Genomic DNA, 22024 nt, shown 5'->3' with positions numbered 1-22024 from the left:
GCATTTTTTTTTTTTGCACAATACCAATTTATTTCTGTAGTAGAAGTGGCTTCCTAATTTCAGCTGTTTGAAAAATGTTTGAACTTCATGACTACAGAGGCACCTAGCAAAGTGTAACATTCCCTTTTTGAGACTATAAAATTATTGAGGACTGCAGTCTAGTGCCACTTTAATAGCTCCCCTGGCATGCAACCAAGAGTGCCGTTAATGTAGAGTGAGAGGTTCATGTTAGGTGCTCAAGAATACTATTGCTACTTAGTTAAACATTTATGTCAGGGTCTTCCAGTGCTATCGAGAACGATTGTTCCCGAGAGAGCTATTGACACTTAGCCAAACTGTTCTCAAGTCAGCATTCAGTGCTTTTTTTTGCATAGGCAGCAGTGAAGATATCCTTTAGCCACACTGGTCACAGACATGTGCAACAACATTTCTAGCCCTCAATGCTATAATGAATATGTCCTCAGATGTGACTCAGTGAGTATCCATGGTCTGCAGCAAGTACTCCCCTTAGTGCTATTGCAATTATGTATTTCATTGTGCCATTGTTGATGCTTAGTAGGGATCGGGTCAAGCACAGGTTCCAATCGAACCCAGCTTATTCGCAGTTCAGGAAAACAGCAGACAAATGCAGCCAGCCATTTGTATTTCTTAGAAACCAATTGACAAAAATGTGCTGGGTTTTTTTTTTCTTTTTTTTTGTGGTGAGGTGGATGAGAAGGACCAATAATAGAGGTTCTCTTATATGCAAGTCCCCTCACTATAAAAAACAGGTTTCCCAGCCTTGTGGTACATCAAGCAGGGAAGAGGGTCAGCAAATGGCCACACTGATTAGGGCCAAGCATAGGCTGGAACTTCAGTATAGGTTTTCTAACCCCACCATATCAATCATCATCATTGACTAGGCAATAGGCAAATATTTGTTCTGAAGTTGCAGCGGAAGAAAAAAAGTAACTTAAATACCCCCATGCCAAGCAACTTAATGGCAGTTTAGCAAAAACGCTGGCTTTACAGTTGTTCTCATTCCAGTGTAGCTGTACCCCCATGGGGGCTGCTGATTTTGTTCATTACCTTTCTGCCGATCACTCCGCTTTCGATTCCCCATGCAATCACATGACACAAAACAGTCAGAATTCCAGATTTATATTGCCTTATTTGAGAATAAACTGTGGGGATATTCAGTGAGGTATATGAGATGCCCCTTCTGATCCCATTTTCTTTAAAGGGTGTTAACCTATAGCCGTAGCTTTGTTAATTAAACCCCTTATAGCGATCCTTTCCTGCTTCCATTTCTCTTTATGATTCAGCACTCTCAAGTTAGACAGGTAAGCATTACTCTTATTAATCCCTTCTGACATACTGATAGATATCCTGTGGGTGTTGAACTCAAAGTCACAAGCCATCGCTGCCTATTTCCATGACTTGCATGTTAAACTTCCTTCAGTCCTTGAAAGCGCTTGATACTTTGTTCCTTGGATGCACAGTATGAAGTTCTGACTTAGCTCCTCTGGGTTTGCACTCCCTTTGCTCTCTCCCAATCAACAGTCCATGTTCTACTCACAGAAAGTTGATCGCCCAGTTCTCTTCCACCGCTTTGCTCCTACTTTCTCCTCCGACGCTGCCCAGCACATCCCCTGCATTGGGATGTCCGGTATTTCCCCAGTGCTACATGTTAGCTCTGTTTCAAGGGGCCAGACTCTCGGCCTCCCTGGACTTGTCTGCTTCCCAGAGGCTCCGGGATCTCTGAACTTCCGGGCCTCCGGACCTGAACCTCCGAACCTCCAACTCTGAACTCCCTAGAACATGTGAATCCCCCTTTTATGAGAGACCTCCCATTGACCAAGTAAATTAACCATTGGTCAATCCTCTCACATAGGTTTCCTGCCACTCAGTTCTCAGCCCATCCTCTCTTTCCAGCACAATCCACTGTCAAGCAGAGAAGGTATCCCTGAGCCCAGGTGTAGGCGACCACACCCCCTTCTATTCTGACACTTCCAACCATGAATCAACAACCAGGCCTAGTAAAGAACGCAGCCCTGGCTAAATTTGCCTATCTCTATATCCTACACTAACAGAAAAATACCATAGAGACCCTACCTAAAAGTAAAGGGCACTACACAAGCTTTTGGAGTCAGCCTCTTTCATTGAGCTTATAACCTTTGTTTTGCTTCACAATGGCAGGTGCCCAGTCCCTTTTTTTTTTGCTGAGAAGGCCTTTCCCGCCCTCCACTATTATGCTGAAGGTAATGTTTTGTTATCACTGAATTACACAGTCAACAACAAAGACATGGGGTCCATCAAGCATGGTGAGGGATTTTACATCTCCTTCACAGCCCACTGAGTAAATTTACTGGCAGCTGGGAAGAATACAGCATGGGGCACACCACTGGAGCTGTTGATGCTGCTTCATGTTTTTTATCTTGGTAATGGTGATGGTAGAGTCACAATTTCTACTTCTTCAATGGACTCATTTGGTGACTCCTCCGACGTGACAGAGCCTATGCAATGGCCCAGGCATACTTTTTTACAAATGGTATGCATATGAGACAAAATCCATACTAGTCCAGAGATTCGGGAAGCTTTTTTCATAGGCAAGTCAAGAAGTAGCAAGCCCCAATCCTTCCTGTGCCAGGCAGGGTCGTGTGTGACAATTACCTTGCCTGTTGGCCATTCTTCAGCAGAGAAAGTTTACACATGTACAGAATCTCACAAAAGTGAGTACACCCTTCACAATTTTGTAAATATTTTATTATATCTTTTCATGTGACAACACTGAAATAATGACACTTTGCTACAATGTAAAGTAGTGAGTGTACAGCTTGTTTAACAGTGTAAATTTGCTTTCCCCTTAAAATAACTCAACACACAGCTATTAATGTCTAAACTGTTGGTAACAAAAGTGAGTACACCCCTAAGGAAAATGTCCAAATTGGGCCCAATTAGCCATTTTCCCTCCTTCAGTTTGCTGAAGACAAGCAGACTAAGGACATGGATTACTGGAAACATGTCCTTTGGTTTGATGAGACCAAGATAAACTTATTTGGTTCAGATAGTGTCAAGCGTGTGTGGCAGTAACCAGGTGAGTAGTACAAAGACAAGTGTTTCTTGCCTACAGACAAGCATGGTGGTGGGAGTGACATGGTCTGGGGCTGCATGAGTGCTGCCGGTACTGGGGCACTACAGTTCATTGAGGAAACCATGAATGCCAACGTGCACTGTGACATACTGTAGCAGAGCATGATCCCCTCCCTTCGGAGACTGGGCCGCAGGGTAGTATTCTAACATAACGACCCCAAACACACCTCCAAGACAACCACTGCCTTGCTAAAGAAGCTGAGGGTAAAGGTGATGGACTGGCCAAGCATGTCTCCAAACCTAAACCCTATTGAGCATCTGTGGGATATCCTCAAACAGAAGGTGGAGGAGCGCAAGGTCTCTAACATCCACCATCTTCATGATGTCATCATGGAGGTGTGGAAGAGGACTCCAGTGGCAACCTGTGACGCTCTGGTGAACTCCATGCCCAAGAGGGTTAAGGAAGTGCTGGAAAATAATGGTGGTCACACAAAATATTGACACTTTGGGCCCAAATTTACCATTTTTACTTAGGGGTACTCACTTTTGTTGGCAGTGGTTTACACATACTCACTTAATGGCTGTGTGTTGAGTTATTTTGGAGGGACCGAAAATTTACACTGTTTTACAAGTTGTACACTCACTACTTTACATTGTAGAATAGTGTCATTCAGTGTTGTCACATGAAAAGATGAGGGGGTGTACTCACTTTTGTGAGATACTGTACCTTGCCTGACACATGTCCTTAACCTGGTGGTGTAGCAGTTCCTGGTTAGGTACCCTGTTACATAGCAGGCTAGAAGGATGTGCAGTCAGTTTATGCAGTCATATCCAGCAAGTTTTCACCTAGCTCAAACACAGCGGCCACACAAACCACCTGCCGGCTGCCTGATATGCAATACATCAGTACCCTGGAACTTTGGCTATGCTGCAACAGCTGCAGGAACAAGCTATTAGTAAGTATGGGATGAGGGCAGGCTCTGGGGAGCTAGGGTTTGTTTCATAAGATCAGTGGCTCCTGATTCAGAAAATGTGCAACATCTTACATTCACCATCATTCAGAGAGATAAACAGCAGTTCCTGCTGGAGCACACACTGCATGCATTTATAGTAGACCAAATACAGCACCAGGGGGGAGGGGAGAATGACTGTGTCCATCCTACTAAGACAGAATAAGCAGGAGGCAGACGAGAAGGATTGGGCTCTAGTGGTGAGTTTGAAATGTGGCAGCAGGCTTCCAGGGAGATGTTTCATCCTTCCCAACCCAACCAGAGCAGGCAGGCAGTAATCACAGCAAAAACTTAGACTATACAATTACATAGTTACATAGTTGACAAGGTTAAATAAAGACACCAGTCCATCCAGTTTAACCTGTGCAGGTGTGCATGTTCATGATCATTTCCCGTATCCCTGTAAACTGTCGTCACCAAGATACATGTCCAAGAGTTTTCAAAACTATCAATACTTCCTGCTGACACCACCGATTGTGAAAGTGAACGCCGCATCCTTACCTCCCTGACAGTTAAAAACCTAAACTATGCAGTTTATAGTTAAAAATCTTCTCCAATTTCATTGAGTGACCCCACGTTTTCTTACACTTCCTGAAACTGAATAGTTTATTCCCTGTGCCAGAATCACCATTGAGGTATTTGTAGATTGCTATAATATCTCCTCTCAAGCGTCTCTTCTCCAGAGAGAATAACTTCAGTGCTTGTAGTTGTTCCTTATAACTGAAGTCCTCCAGTCCCCTTATTAACTTTGTTGCCCTTCTCTGGACACTCTTCAGTTCCTGCACCTTCCTCCTGAGAATTGGTGACCAGAATTGGACAGAATACTACAAATGTGTCTGAACCAGAGCTTTATAAAGTGGCAGGATTATCGTTTTATCGCTGGAGTAAATATGATTGCTGACTACTTTGGTGTCTAGGGTTGATGTGAAAACTGTTCAAAGTGAGGACCCTATGAACTATTGGATGTTTAGACTAGACTACTGTTTAGAGCTTGAATAGTATATGCTGAAACTCTCAAAGTCTTACCCTAGGGTCTGTGTGCTATCTGGGATAACCTTCAGTGCAGCAGGCAGTTTTCAGACAAAGAAAAAAAAAATAGCCAGTCCTGAATAAGCAATGATTACCAAATTTCCTGCAGCTGATTTTTCTGAAAAAAAAAAATGTTCCTTGTAATACTGCCTGCTACTTTACACTATTGTAAACTTCTGCTACCATTGTGAGCTCTTGCCATCTCTGTTGGTCTGTCACCATTACCAGCTCCTTACATCTCTTCTGGACTGCCACCATTGCCAGTTTCTATCACCTCTCCTGGACTGCCACCAGTACCAGATACTCCCTCCTCTGTTGACCTTTCACCATTGCTATCTTCTGTGGCCTCTTTTGCCCTATACCTGTACTGCTGCACTATAAGGGTGCCACACATGTTTTCACAACTGTCTCACAGCTGCAACATTTTGAATATTTTCTACTGAGTATATCATGCTCTGTTTTTCCTAGTTTGTGGCCTACTGTTTATTGTTTTTTTTTTACATAAAACATTATTTGTCTCTCATTCTTACATTGCAGCCTAAGCAAACTGCTTGCATAGTGTCCAGCAAAATATAAAATATGTGCACCTATTTTCTTTGCAGCCTAATCAAGCTGCTAACTTAGGCCTCTTTCAGACAAACGATCTGTTCAGGTCCGCCTGTCAGTTTTTTAGGCGGACCTGAACGGATGCTCCATAGACCTCTATAGAGTGTCGGGTGTCAGCTGTGACATGTCCGCTGACATCCGACCTGCTCCGGTCCGAAAAAGTGTGACGGAGGAAAAACCTACTTTTCCATCCGTCTGCAGATCGAGTGACGACGGACTCTGCGGTCCGTCGTCATCTGTGTTCTGCCGTCATCCGATCTACCATAGGGGAGAGCAGCGCTCTGACACACTGCGCAGGAACGAACCTGTCAGCTTCCTGCTCATCTGGGATCAACGGAGCGATCCCCACTGAGCAAGCGGATGTCCACGGGGTGGATCATCATGGATTTATCCCGTGTGAAAGAGCCCATACTGTGACTAACATTTTTGTGGCTATTATCTCTGAGCTAATACATTCTAATTTTTATTTAGGACAGAAACTGCCTTGTCTCTCCATTTTACACTGTAGCTTAATCAAGCTGCTTACATATCCTAAATGTACAATATTTGTGGCTATTGTCTCAGGAATAATACACTCTAAATGTTATTTCAGAATAAAAACAGCCCCATCCCTGGAATGGAGGATTGTGGTTTTGAAGAGTTTTTGTGCGCTCTGTTTTAACATTTGTATTACACTTTTAATTCTGCAGGAAAAAAAAGGTCACCAGCTATATTGGGCACTGACCAATTGGTAAAAAGTTGAGGGCTGTATTTTTTTAAGTGTACATTTTCCTATTGCTGCTTCCTATTATTCTATATTCAATTATTCTATATCCATTGTGGCTGCTAATTTAATAGGTCATTTCAGGCTTATTACCACTAGATAAAGAAAAAACAGGTGTCCCAGCAAAACTACCTAAAATGTATGTATTTTTTTCAAGCTGTAATTAGCCAGATTAGGGAGTTGCTGCTGTATTTAGGCCAGGCCAATAAAAGTAAAAATCTATTACACATGAAAAATGTGATGCCAGAATATGGTGTTGCTGACACTGCCTGTGAGAATCCCACTGTTCTGTACCACCGCCACCCATGTCGCCCTCAAAGTCACATTAAAGGAGGACCCTCTTCCTGCTGTACAATATTTTTTCATTTCATACATACATATCCACCATGGCAGTGCCCAGCTCCACATGCCCTCTGTTTGAAAATCCCTTGCTATTAACTTTCAAAATGGGCAGAAATCATTTTTAAGATTCTCTCTGCTATAGACTTCAGATTTAAGTTTGCACTTTTTGGTGGGTGGGTTAGACCAACATCCCGCAAACCAAACCCAGATAACTTCACCAATCCATAATGCCCAGCTACCACCTCAACTCTGTCTGTCCACACTGTAATTAAAACCGTCAGCACCACAATGATATATGCATTATATGACCTATTATTAATTATGTTTGCTGTCACCGTAGGAAATTCTGTGAGACCCAGTCACTACACATATTAGTTCTTCAGAATTTATGCCCATCGAACTGTTACCTATTTTTCCAGGAAAAGCCATGGCACATCACAGGCAATGCTTACAACATACAATTGTCATGGCAGAGTAATACTGAATTTTAATAAAGAGGCAGTTTTAGCATATTTTTCCAGCAACTCCAATCAATGTCATGCCTACAGAAGAAAATTCAAATTGTTAAATGATAAATATAGATCAGCTTTACACCCAAATTCGCATTAGTAGATATCTCTTCTATTCAGTATTATCTGAAAACAAGATAGAGGTTTTTGCAAGGTCAGGCTCTTGATACAGCTACCCCTAATATACGTGTCAGTAAAGATTCAAGTGACATTGATTAACCACCTGTTAGCAAGTAGAATATAATTATTGTTTTGCTTGTGAAGAAACTCTAGGGAATGAACACTGCTATGGTTTAAGTAGAAAATCAATCAATAAATTAATAGAACTGTTAGACCTGAGATGCTGGGTCTATGCATTCCAGTTAAACAATTTCCCTAAGGTAGAAGCCTGGCCTTGTTCCTATTTTATGCAAACTCAGCTTCACTAACATTGTGTGCTGTAGGTAAATTCTGAGTTTTTAACTCTGGCTCAGATAACTGAGTTCTAGCCAAAAAACAAGAAAAAGAAAATCAAATGTATTTTAAGTGATTTTATTTTAAGTGATACAGTAGTAAAGTCTTGTTTATTTAATTTTTTTCATTTAAAAATAACAAACATGTTATACTTACCTGCTCTGTGCAGTGGTTTTGAACAAAGAAGCCCGGATCCTCTTCTTATCGGGTCCCTCGCTGGCGCTCCTGGCCCTTCCCTCCTGCCAAGTGCCCCACAGCAAGCAGCTTGCTATGGGGGCATCGGAGCCGAGCCACTGCTGTGTGTGTCACTGTCACAGACACTGAGCTGCAGCTCAGCCCTGCTCCCTCTCTTATCTCATTGGCTCACTTACTTTGATTAACAGCAGCAGGAGCCAATGGCGCCCCGCTGCTGTCTCAGCTAATGAGAAAGAAAAATGCCAGACAGAGGAGATTCGTACAACATCACTGGATCGAGATGGGGCTCAGGTAAGTATTAGGGGGGGCTGCTGCACACAGAAGGTTTTTTTTTTAATGCATAGAATGACGTTAGAACCACTTTATAGCTTATGATTAGATAAAAATTATTGGATATGTATAAAAATGTATGTCAGATTTGCTCTTCATTATTTGTAAAATAATGATAACTTTGTAATTAACTTTAACTTAGTAGGGTATAACTCTCACACGTTATAAAAGATCTAATATATATAGTTGTAGACACGTGCATCAACTGCCATATAGTTGGCAAATTACTGTATCCACTTAGATAGGGCAAACAATTTTTGAATAGAACATATGTTAACAGTGGCAGTTCATTTTTCATATAAAGATCACATGTTGCTGATTCTCTGACACTTATAACAAATGGGGGAGACTACCCGGGATGTGGTGCTGTAAACCGTATTAATTTCAGTTAACTGAGTAAATCTATGACCGAAGAGGAGGTATTACTAACATACATTTTTCCCCCACTGGCAAATTGGACCATGCTTTATGTGTCCTTCCTCTGGATCAACTGTGGGTATAGGTTTCTGTATATGGAGGTTTTCTATTTATTTACTTTTTATATTGGTTGAACTAGATTGACTTTTTTCAACATGCCACTGGGATGCTCAAAAGTATATAATGAATCAATGCTCAAAGAAGGAAATCATTCACCATTGGAATTACCACCAGGGGGGTAATAATGTAATAATATTTTTTGCAGCGCTTTGGAAATCTCCTGACGAAACCAGTGATTGGCGAAACATGTGGATATAAACATAAACACTGCACATAAACATTGCCGCATGGATTTTCTTTGATTTTTTTTATGAAATTGTTGTTTTTAACATCTATATATTATAATAACATTTGATATTTTATATTAAAAAAAAATGTGATTATGTTAATTATGGCACCCTTAAAATCCCACTGTTCTTCATATACATTTTCTAATTATATTTGTTGGGATGTGGTTCTGTTGATCCTCGGACATTATGCAAATTAGTATATTTTTTCAACATGACTTTTATCTTTTAACTACAATGTATGTAACATACTTCTGTGGCACACGGTATAGCTCATTCGCATTTGATCACTCTCTTACAAGTCCACAGCTTCACATATTCATACACCCCTGGGTCCCCTGCATTTACAGGTCACTAGTCTCTCCAAATGCAATTCTCTGCATCCACATTTCTGTTTGTAGTGGTATGGTATGCCTGATCATATGGGCATACCTAAAAAAAGGTGTGCCAATTAGGACGCAGAAGGGATCTCGGAAAGATGAGAGCGAATGGAGATGCAGATTGTCTAGGTGGCAGGGCAGTGGAGACTAGCAGACATGAAGGTTTTGGAATGTAGTCTTCTAAATGTGGCTAGAACCATGTGCATCACATAGGAGGTGTCGCAAAGTCTAGCTGAAATTAGCTGACAGTAGCCTGCAGGTGTGTTAGAGGAAAAGACTAAAAATATGGGAGTCATTCCAGTCTCCCTCAAGATCATCTTTTACATACACCGTATATACCAATGGATGAAGACATTTTACTTTAAACCAGTGTTTCTCAATTCCAGTCCTCATGGCCCACTAACAGGTCATGTTTTCAGGCTTTCCATTATTTTGCACAGGTGATTTGATCAGTTTCACTGCCTTAGTAATTACCCCAGCTGTTTCATCTGAGGGAAATCCTGAAAACATGACCTGTTAGTGGGCCATGAGGACTGGAATTGAGAAACACTGCTTTAAACAGTGACGAAAACTTGGTGCTAACCTGTGACCATATTTTACCCCATTCCACAATTTCCTTCACTCCTCCAAAAAAACTCAGGCCAAGGTAAATATACAGATTCCAAGTATTTGATATTGTAAATTGCAGATAAAAACATCTCTGCATATAAACTTAGCCACCTTCAGCTACATATTTTTTTTTCTGTATACGGTAATTATCATTTAGCATAGCTTATCACAACAAGAGTAGAGCCTCTATAATAAATGTCATTCAAACTTGCCTGGTGGTGCTTGATCTCTAAATGCATTCCTTGTTTGTTTCATCCAGCCTAATTTAATTTCATGTTCAATATTTTATCTGAAAGCAAATAACACTGTAACTCATGATGTATGACTGACTAATATATCCAAAAATATGTCTAAAACGTGGAGTGCCTCATCTCTCAGGCTTATTACAATCCTATCCTTATATTCACGTACACAGCCAGTCTTTTACTTTAATGCCGTAACTTCCGAATTTGCGATGGAAACAGTCCGATGGGAGCTTTTCATCTGATTTTCCGACTGTGTGTATGCCCATCGGTCTTTTTCTGTCTGCATTTCCAACAGTCTTTAGATTGAGAGCCTGTTCTTAATTTTTCAGACGAAAAACCTTTCTATCGGATTTTTCAATCGTGTGTATGCAATTCCGACACGCAAAATTCCGACGCATGCTCGGAAACAATTCAACGCATGCTCAGAAGCATTAAACTTCCCTTTGATAGTGCCGTGAACGTGTTGTTTGTCGCGGTGTTATTGACTGTCGGAATTTGGTGTGGCCGTGTGTAGGCAATACAGTTTGAGCGAAATTCCGTCGGATTTCCGTCTGGAAAACCATCAGAGCTTTTTCTGACCAGAATTCCGATTGTGTGTATGCGGCATAAGTCATATGTCCACATAGGTTTAACATTTAAAAAATGGATTAGAATCTTTAATCCCATTATTTAAGAGCACAATGAAGTTCCTTAAAACTCTGGAGTTGATTTACTAAAGGCAAATAGACTGTGCACTCTGTAAGTGCAGTTGCTCCAGATCTTAGTAAATGAGGTAAAGCTTCACTTTGCAAAGAATACCCAATCCCGTGCAAGGAAAAAAAATAAAAAAAATGCACAGTGTATTTGTCTTTAGTAATACAAACCCTCTGTATCTAGTGCAACAGTAATTCTATTCTACTGCCATATCACCATGGTGTAATATTAACCACTTGGGCCCTTTTCATTAGGTAAGAATAAGTCAGTGTGATGAGTGCTTACATTCGCACAATGGAAACTTTTTGCACAGGTTTTTAATTGCTGAAAATCTAAATGATATTACGTTCATTTACATGAGCATTTAACAGTAAACTTAAAGTCATTGAGATATTTTTTTGGGGCCCAAGGGATTCATTTGGGGAGTGTAAATTTGTAAAAAGAAATAAAATTGTAAGCACAATGTAAAGTATTGCTCATAAACCTTCTCACTGACATGCCAATAATTCCAGGTGCAAGTGCTGCACTGTGGCAAATTTTATAATAAAATATAGAATTTAAAAAGAACTCCATAAAAAAAGGGAAAATAGTCTGGATCATTTCTAAAATAATATTTATCTAGTTATGAACATTGGGCTTGCTACACATGCTAAAAAAAATAACTTCAGACATGTGTAGCCCCTTCTCCTCCCACGTTGCTCTCTGACCCCATTTTCCAGTAATTTCTGTCTGTCAGGTTTACAGCTGGAACTTGCTTTATTCATACAGGAGCATATCTTTCTGCCCTGTATAAACTGATACTCACTGAAAATCCACCTCAGTCAGGCACTGGAGGTCCTCTTCTGGGCACAATCAAATTCCATGATTCTGTCCATTTCCTGTGAGCCCAGAAGTCCCTTTTTTATTTGTATTAGAAACAACATTTTTGTTTCATTATACACATGAGTAATATTAGGATAAAATGTATACTTATTAGAAACAAGGACACTTGGTTTAAAATTGCATATTTTTAAGGCAATTATGCCAAGAAAAAGCCTTGTTTACACTGAAAAAAAATATATAATTTTGGGGTTATTTACTAAAGCTGGAGAGTGCAAAATCAGTCTCATTTCTGCAGAGAAACCTATAACCTAAGCTTGTTCAATTAAGCTTTGGCAATAAAACCTGAAAGCTGACAGCACATGTCGCTTGACATATATAAATTCATGATTCCCTATGAGAGCCATCTTTACTAGTTCGACTTGTGTCGGTCCGACTTTGGAAAAGATTCCTGCATTACCTTGGTCTGGCTTTGGTCCGATTTCAGCCCATTGAATATTACTGAAGTCGTATTGAAGTCAGATCACCATCTTAACTATCCGATCTGGATTACAGCAGCAAGAAAAACGGAAAATTTATATCAAATACTTACCGTAATTTTCCTTTCCTGATAGGCTCCATGGCAGCATACGTGTGGGTAGCCCCGCCTCCACGATTACCCAATAGGACCCAACTCCCATAAATCTTTGCTCCTGGCTACTATCAGTGTTCCGTAACTAGCCGACTCCAGACATTTGGGAGGGAACTCCTGCTGCCATGGAGCCTATCAGGAAAGGAAAATTACGGTAAGTATTTGATATAAATTTTCCGTTTTCCTGAAAGGCTCCATGGCAGCATACGTGTGGGAAATAACTCGCCAAACACACCCGGGTGGGCAAAATGTCGAGCAAAGAACAAAAGTTTATTTAGCATTGTCAACCGACAAAACTTGCAAACCAAAATTAACAGAAGACAGAGCCGCTGGCTCTACACAGTAATGAGAAACAAAGGTATTAATAGAAGACCAAGAGGCCGCTCTGCAAATAACTTCAGGCGCCACATGGCGAGAAGCTGCCCACGATGTTGAAATACTCCGTGTTGAATGAGCCGTTAATGCCTCAGGAGGAGCCAAGCCCTTTGCTCTGTACGCCCTCTGAATGATCTGAACGATCCAGGTAGAGATAGATCTAGCCGAAGCTCGCAATCCTTTATTCTTGCCATGAGGGAGAACAAAAAGAAATTTCGTTTGTCTAAATGGAGCTGTGACTTCCAAATATTGTTTAAGCGCGTGTCCTACGTCCAGAGGATGAACATCCTGACTCTCTGAGTTTTTGAAAGTGGGAAGCACAACTTCCTGATTCTCATGGAAGACCGAGGTTACTTTGGGATGCGATCCCAACATGGGAATCAATACTGCCCTATCTGGAAAGAAAGTCAGAAAGGGTTCTTCCGAACCTAGATTCCTAATCTCAGAAACTCTCTTGGCTGAGGTTATAGCTACCAAGAAGATGGTCTTGAGAGTGAGATCCCTTATGGACAGAGGCTCCGTAGAATCCTTTCCAAGGTTTGAGAGAAAATCCAGCACTAAAGGGAGGTCCCATTTAGGAAACCTTGGTTTTCTTTGGGGTCTGAGCCTGGTAGCTCCCTTGAAGAATTGTTGTACCAGTGCATGGTTTGCCCAGGAAATACCCGTAAAGGCTGAAATAGCCGATACTTGGACTCTCAATGAACTGATAGCTAGAGGTAAATCAAGGCCTGTTTGAAGAAAGCTTAGTATGTCTTGTATTGTTGGAGAACTGCAAGAATTTTCTCTGGTGGACATATGGGCCGAAAACTTGGACCATATACGCTCATATACCCTATTAGTACTCCCGCGTCTGGAATTGAGAAGGGTTGGGATGACCTCTTCCGGACAACCAAGAGCTTCTAGCCTTTCCCTCTCAAAAACCACACCTTGAGGTTCAGACATGATGGGCATGGATGTAACCTTGTGCCTTGAGATAGCAAATCCGACCTGAGAGGCAGGGGAACTGGCTCTTGAAAACTGAGGAGCAGCAGTAGAGGGAACCAAGGTCTGTTGGGCCAGAAAGGAATCACTGCGAGAATCTCCGCCTTCTCTGACCTGAGTCTCCGAAGGAATTGCAGGATCACCGGAACTGGAGGGAAGGCGTAAGCTGTCTGAAACTTCCAATGTTCTGTGAGGGCATCTATCCCATATGCCTGGGGGTCCCTGAACCTTGAGTAATATTTCGGAAGCTTCCGATTGCACGGGGAAGCGAACAAGTCGACTTCCAGGGACAATCCTAAGGTCAGGAGCCAATCGAATACTTCCCGGTGTAGAGACCACTCGTTGTTGTCCAACTCGACACGCGATAGGAAGTCCGCCTGAACATTCTGCACCCCTGGGATGTAGACTGCAGAAAGGTTGGACAAATTCTTCTGAGCCCAATTCATTATTGGCTCCGTCTCCTGTAACAGGGACCAGCTGCGAGTTCCCCCTTGCTTCTTTACGTAAGCCACCGCGGTTGTGTTGTCCAACCTTAGCATGACCGAGGCATTCGCTGTCAGATGATGGAATGACCGAAGCGCCTGGAAGGCCGCTCTTAGCTCCAGAACATTGGAGACGACTCTCTGTGATGGAAACGTCCACCTGCCCTGAGCGACCTCCGAAAGGCAGTGAGCGCCCCATCCTCGGTTGCTGGCATCTGAAGTTACCGTGACCCATGAGATGGGAATGATTGAATGGTGGTTGCGCAGGTTCTTCCCCTGTAGCCACCAAAGAAGAGACGTCCTCATGGCTGGAGTGAGGAATATGCGCTGTGTCTGGCTGGATAAGTCCCACTGTTGTAGAAACCCCTTCTGAAAGGGACGAGTGTGCCACTGGGCCCACTTTACCATGGGAATGGTGGCTGACATTGTGCCAATCACCCTCAGACATTGGAGAGCCGAGAGATGGGATGCTGCAAGGGCTGCATGAATCCTGTCTCGTATGACTCCAACCTTCTCTTCTGGAAGGGCGATAGTACCTTCTGCTGTGTTGAACTGCGCCCCTAGGAAAACAAGAGACTGAGTTGGATCTAGGTGACTCTTTACAGGAGTTCGGGTGGCTTCTGAACTTAGAAGAGTGGAGATGACTAGGTCTTTGTGCTCCAAGAGCTGATCTTTGTTCTGGGATAGCAGAAGAAGGTCGTCGAGATAGTGATGGAGACGAACACCTTTGACTCTGAGAAAGGCCACAACTGCCAAAAGAACTTTGGAGAAGACCCGTGGGGACGTTGTTAACCCAAAGGGAAGACATGTAAATTGAAGATGTTGAATGCCTACTGCAAAGCGGAGGTATTGTTGAAACTCCTTTGCCACGGGAACATGGAAGTAAGCGTCCTTCAAATCGACTGATATCATCCAGTCCCCCAGATACACGGACTGCTGGATGGTAAGCAGAGATTCCATCTTGAACTTCTCTTTGCGAATGAAGGAATTGAGATGGGTCAAATCTATTACCGGCCTCCATGTGCCGTTTTTCTTTTGAACCAGAAACAAAGGGGAATACATGCCCTCTCCACGTTCTTCTTCTGGAACGGGAACGGCTGCGCCTTGATCCAGTAAAGAGTTCACGTAGGTCAATAGGACTTGTTTCTTCTCTTTTGATTCTGGAAGATTTGTGGGAATAAATCTTAGCTTTGGGGTGCTGATAAAACCCCACTTGTGACCTGAGGAAATTGTTTTTACAGTCCAAAAATCCCGAATTGAGGCCGCCCAAACATGCCTGAAGTGGAGAAGACGAGCCCCCACCTGACAAGTTTGAGCGGGCCCAATTTCAAAAGGATTTCGCGGAATCCTGCTTGCCGGACGAACCCCCTTTTGAGGTATTTTTGAAAGAAGATTGCCTGGATCTCCATGACCTTGAGAATTCTCGACCAGGTCTATAGCTCCGCGCCTCCCTGGCACGATCAGGGCCTTGTCTTCTAGGAAATGGACACCTTTGATTTTGAAGACGTCTGTCCTGGGGAAGAAACCCAGATTTCCCACCTGTAGCCCGGGATATGGCAGTATCCAGCTTGTTACCAAACAAAGATGACCCCTCAAAGGGAATACGGCACCAGGCCTGTTTGGATGCTGGATCCGCCAGCCATGGACGGAGCCATAACGCACGGCGAGCTGAGACTGCTGCTAACATATCCCGAGATATCAGGCGGATAACATCAATAGATGCCTCCCCCAAAAAGGCAGACGCCATCCTGATTTCTTGAATAGGGGAGTCTTTTGCTGACTCAATAGAAATACCCCTCAGGAATTCCTCTACAGAGTCAGCCCATGATTCTATGGCCTTGGATACCGCTGCCATTGCAAGCACTGGTTTGCAAGCCATTCCAGAAGTCAGATATATCCTCTTAAGGTCTGAATCGATCTGCCTTTCCAAAGGATCTTTAAAGTATACCGTATCCTCTAAGGGTAGGGTTACATATCTCACCAAACGCATGAGTGCTGCATCCACCAGTGGTGCTGACTCCAGGTGCTTCACATCCTCTTCTTTAAAGGGATATAATTTCAGGATTTTTGACTGCATGGAACCCTTTTTATCCACCTTGCTCCATTCCTCGGTAATAATGTCACCCAACTCTGAAAGGAAGGGAAAAAATTGTCGCTCCTTATTGAGCTGTTTAAAGAACTTTCTCTGCTTTGGTGGGGAAGTAATAGGGTCTTCCCACTTCAGAGCCTCTCTCACTGCTTTGACCAATGAAGGCACCAGTCCATAGTCAAAACCTAAACCAGGATCCTCACAGTCAGATTCACTATCTGAGATGGGAGCAGATAGGCGGCTTGGCTGAGAGGATTCCCATGTCTCCTGCAATGGGTTCTCTCCAGGTGGAGGAGCCAATAATTCTGACGGGGATTCACACAGCTGTAGAGCATCCCTCTCCTGCAGAGACTCCTTCACAACCCGTCTTACTATTGACTCCAAACGCTAGTCTGCATCATCCCTTTCATCTGCAGCTTTGGAGAAGCAATGATCGCATAAGGATACGCCCGAAGGAACAGGCATCCTGCACCCCCAGCATGATTTTTCCGTACGCTTGCTGGAGTGAGCAGCAGGGGGGTGAGAATAATTCTTATTATGCTGTTCAGATCTTGACCTATGCTGGCTAGATCTTGAGGAGGATTTATGGCGGTGTGATCTTGATGATCCACTGCGTCTAGAAGTGATAGGTTGTGGATCAGACCCAGAAGGGCTGTAAGGGTAAAACAGACAGAGAGAGAAAAGGATACACAGTCAATCCTACCTATGCCAAACACTCTCTCCAATATATAAAAAGCATAAATACTAAAGACCTACCTAACATGAGCGGGCTGGCCACTAGGAGGCAGTAAGGCGTCCATATTCACAATAAACCCACAGTTTAAGAAACACTGCAACCAAAGAGAAAAATAAAACACACATTTTTTTTTTTTTTTTTTTTTTTTAAAAGCATTTCCCCAGCCTAAGGGACATGCTCTTACCTTAAACCGCCGCGCTGACAGCCCCGGGAAGTCGCTGCGACCACTGCAAACATTCCCAGGGTTCTGACAGCTTCCAAAGCCTTTTAAATTTGGCGCCCGTGACGTCATCGCCGACGTCAGACGCGAGGCGCTCGCGCGCATGCGCGGGAACCAAGCCTCGGTCTCATACCGGGTTCGCACATGCGCAGAACACCTGCATAACCCGGAAGTAGGAGAGAGGTTTGCTGGAACGCGGAAGCGAACGCAAACGGCATGGAGGAGACCGCAAGACAAACAAAAGAAATACACACAAATACAATGCTGCCATGGATAGATAAAAGGCTCACCACTCCACCAACGATCACCTGGCCGAACGGACTGGAACACACACGCCATACCTCCAGCAGATAATGGTCACCCATAGCAACGGGACACAGACCGTGCGCACTCAGGTAGGAAATCCTTTCTTCAGCGCTACTCTGCAAATACTCTCCATACCCTGCTTAACAGTCAGGGCCTATCGGAGGAAAAATTCTCAGTCAATCAGCCAATCGATCGTCGTGAAGTTTTATTTCCAGGAAAGAAACCATCTGGTCCTACTGGGGAGGACAAAAAAGGAACACTGATAGTAGCCAGGAGCAAAGATTTATGGGAGTTGGGTCCTATTGGGTAATCGTGGAGGCGGGGCTACCCACACGTATGCTGCCATGGAGCCTTTCAGGAAAGTTATTTTTGTCACACGGGATTGTTTTGATTGGTCAAAGGATAAGTCAGACTATCTTAAAGTCGGATCAAAATCCTATCCTGTTCATTAAAAGTCAGATGGAAGTCGGGTCGATGTCAGACCAAAGTCACAGGGCAAAATCAGATTGACAGTTGTACGACTGTCGTGTCGCATCAGTGGGAATTGGGCCTACTGATTTTGCATTCTCCAGCTTTAGTAAATAAACCCCAGTATGTATTAAGCTATTACCTTAATTATTGATAAATATATAGCTGAATCAATAGGCCCATATCTGACACATGAAAACTGCTCTGGTCCAAAAGGGGTATACAGGTGTGAGAGCTGAACTGGTTAAGCACTTTTTCACTTTCAAAGGATATAGTGTTTTGTATATACTTTGAGTTTTATATATATTTTTAATTATGTTTATGACTAAAAGCTACATTTAGGTTTTCATTTTCAAAAAAAGACATCATTGGTGGCCAATTTCTTTTTTTATGCTAGGCCACCAATGATATGCCTGATCTTGCTCATGTTCTTTTCTGAGAGCAGGGTAGCTTGTTATTAAACAACAGGCTGACACAGATCTCATATGGCTCAGACTAGATTTCCTTGGATTTCACCGGTGATGTGGCCATCCTAGGGTGTACCTGAAAGGCTAGAACTACATCCCCAGTGCCTCAGGGAACCTGAAAGAAGAAAAATGGCTTTATGAAGTTTGTGAATGGGCATACAGTATGGCATGCACCATTGATTTTTGGGTGGTAAAGTTCCACTTTAAGCCATTCTGACTTGTTTAAATGTATATGGTATTAAAATACATAAACACTTAAATTGACCTTGGTACCCGGCATGTTTCACCCCCCTGAGTTACAGACCATTTTAAGTTTGCAGCCTATGATACCTTGACTGACAATTACTCATTCATGCAATACTATACCCAAATGGTTTTTAAATATATATATTTTTTTTTAGACAGATAGTTTTTTTAATTTGGTGGTTCTAATAATCACAGATTTATTTTTATTTTATTTTTTTACTTTAGGTTGTATATAAAGGAAAAAAGACCAATTAATTTGAAAAGCAAAAATGTTCCTTTACTTTCTTAGTACAGTGGGGACGGAAAGTATTCAGACCCCCTTCAATTTTTCACTTTGTTATATTCCAGCCATTTGCTAAAATCATTAAATTCATTTTTCCCCTCATTAATGTACACACAGCACCCCATATTGACAGAAAACCACAGAATTGTTGACATTTTTGCATATTTATTAAAAAAGAAAAACTGAAATATCACCTAAGTATCCTAAGTATTCAGACCCTTTGCTCAGTATTTACAGTATTTACTTTCTTAGTACAGTAAATGGGGTAAAGTTTACAAAAAATACCCAATCACGTGGAAGGAGAATTAAAAAAACAAACAGCAGTTTTGCTTGCACATGATCGGATGATGGAATTCAGCAGAGTTTCTGCTCATTTACTAAGCTCTGGAGCAACTGCCCAGTCTATTTGCCTTTAGTAAATCAACCCCATACTGTAAAGGGGTGAATAACAGTAGAGGTGTGGATTGTATTACTGTTGGTACTGTTACTGAATCACGCTGGTTCTGGCTGGTGATCAGGAGATTTTCTTTCCTCTCACATCTCAATGTGTGAGGGCTTCCTGATCACCAGCCAATAAGTGAGATATAGCTGCTAATATTGGTCTTTGTTTACATTCAGCAACCACGTTGTACAGAGCCGCTGTCATGGGCTCTGTACCTTTTGTCTATGAGCCACCATTTCCAATCACAGTAGGATCACATGACTGTGCATGCAGATGTGCACAGCAGCACAGTTCCCAAAGGACATTCCAACACATTCTCCTGAAATAATAGTGTAGCAGCCCAGCTTTTTATGTACAGTGGTTGGTCTGCAAGAGGTTAAATAAAAGGAAAAAGTTTGTGAGGTTTTAAATATGTTTTTTGTGCTGTGAATAAGAAAATGTTTTTAAGATTATGAAAATCTCAAATCTAGTTTCAGCATTTTACTATAAACATTGCCCATATGCTGCTTAGTGTGCAAACTGTTTATCCAAATGTATGGTTAACAGTTTTCATATTGTCTGGCTTTCATATTTTCCAGCTGCCTACATAAAAGTTTATCTGCTAGAGAACGGTCTGTGCATCGCTAAGAAGAAAACAAAAATTGCTCGGAAATCATTAGATCCATTATACAATCAAGTGCTTGTATTTTCTGAAAGTCCACAAGGAAAAGTATTGCAGGTGAGGAAAAAACCCTCCAAAATCTGATATTTCATTTAAAGCTAAACTTTAGGCAGATATAAATGTTCCAAATCAATGCAACTCTATGTTCCTTAATAAATCATTGGATCATCAGAATTTATTAAAATTATGTATTCATTCACGGTGTAAAAAAAAAAAAAAAAATTTCAAGGTATACTTTGCTGTTTTAAATGTCCTAATAAATGATAAAAAGATTCACCTAATAATCACAAGTGCAAGTTGGTATACAGGGTAGACCAAATGAATACTGCCAAGGCTCCAACACAATGAGAATTTCATTAATTGGAAGATCAGTTCTGCTGACCCAGTTACTGACATTCACAGAGTGTTGGGGGCAACTTATGGCCACTTGAGTAGATAAACTCACGTGATATTTTAGTCTTGAGTAGCTATGAGTCGAACACCCCCAGTTCGGTTCGCACCAGAACACTGCGAACAGGCAAAAAATTTGTGCGAACACCATTAATCTATGGGACATGAACATGAAAAATCAAAAGTGCTCATTTTAAAAGCTTATATGCAACTTATTGCCATAAATAGTGAACATGGAACAGGGAACATGTGTCAATGCAAAAAAAAAGTTTTAAAATTAGTTTTTGCAGGAGCAGTGCTTTTATTAATATAATATAATAATAATAATAATGCTTAATATGAAACAATAAAAATGAAATATTCCTTTAAATATTGTGCCTGGGGGTCCCCTTAGTCTGCCTGTAAAGTGGCTGTGTGCTGTGTTTTACAGTCTCGCAGCAAAATTACATTTCTAAAGGAAAAAATGTCACTTAAACTTGCTTGCGGCTGTAATGTATTGCCAGCTCCCAGTAATATAGATAAAAATCAAGAAAATTTTGTTTTTTTTAAAACAGCATGCCCCCCCAAAAAAATCCCTTCTGGTCTCTATGAGTTTTAAGGGGAACTCCACACCAAAATGTAAAAAAAAATTGGTGTGGGGGTCCCCCCCAAAATCCATACCAGACCCTTATCCGAGCATGCAGCCTGGAGGACAGGATAGGGGGGACGAACCCTCAACGTGCCCTCAACATGGAGAGGGTGCCTTGTGGTCCCCCAAAGCAACTTGTCCCCATGTTGATGGGGACAAGGGCCTCATCCCCATAACCCTTGCCCAGTGGTTGTGGGGGTCTGCAGGCGGGGAGGCTTATCAGAATCTGGAAGCCCCATTTAACAAGGGGCCCCCCAGATCTCCGCTCCATGTGAATAAATATCGGGTACATTGTAAAAAAAAAGTGTCCTGCAATACATCCATCATCAATTACACCACCCGACGGACCTGAAAAATAGAAAAAAAAATGAAAGAACTCCCCGACATGAGGTCAGCAGTGGCCGGGTCACTCGGTTACGTCACCGGGTGGCCCCGTCCTTGCCTATATAACAGCTGTCACCACAAAAAGACAGCAGTCGGCAGGACGCCTCCCATCAAGGTTTTTTCTTTTTCTATTTTTTGGGTCCATCGAGTAGAGTGATTGAAGATGGATGATCATCGCAAAACATTTCGTTTTTGACAATTCCTTTATTTAAAAAAAAGTGTCTCGCGATGTCCCCGGTGACATAACCAAGTGACCCAGCCACTTCTGGCCATCAGAGGGGGTGGGGTAATCTGGTTAAGTCAGCGGGTGGCCCCACCCCTGGCTTTTATAACAGCTGTCACAGCCAAGAGAGAGCAGTCACCGGGAGGCCTTCCATGGAGGCAGAGTTTTTTTTAGTTTTTTTTCTGTTTCAGAC

General features: G+C 42.2%; 1 protein-coding gene across 2 annotated transcripts in view; it reads left to right on the top strand.

Annotated features, from left to right (window-relative positions):
- Positions 1-22024, top strand: part of RIMS4 (regulating synaptic membrane exocytosis 4) — a 322400-nt gene that overhangs the window by 291933 nt on the left and 8443 nt on the right. For both annotated transcript variants that reach the window (XM_077459797.1, XM_077459796.1), the window contains one exon: positions 20124-20263. In XM_077459797.1, coding sequence (XP_077315923.1) covers positions 20124-20263 — 140 coding nt within the window. The remainder of the gene's footprint in view (positions 1-20123; positions 20264-22024) is intronic.

This window comes from Lithobates pipiens, unplaced genomic scaffold (assembly GCF_037356315.1).
Source record: "Lithobates pipiens isolate NorthernLeopardFrog02 unplaced genomic scaffold, aLitPip1_a1.2 Scaffold_28, whole genome shotgun sequence".
NCBI lineage: Eukaryota > Metazoa > Chordata > Amphibia > Anura > Ranidae > Lithobates > Lithobates pipiens.
The sequence above is the reverse complement of the archived record's forward strand: the minus strand, read 5'-3'. Positions and strand labels throughout refer to the sequence as shown.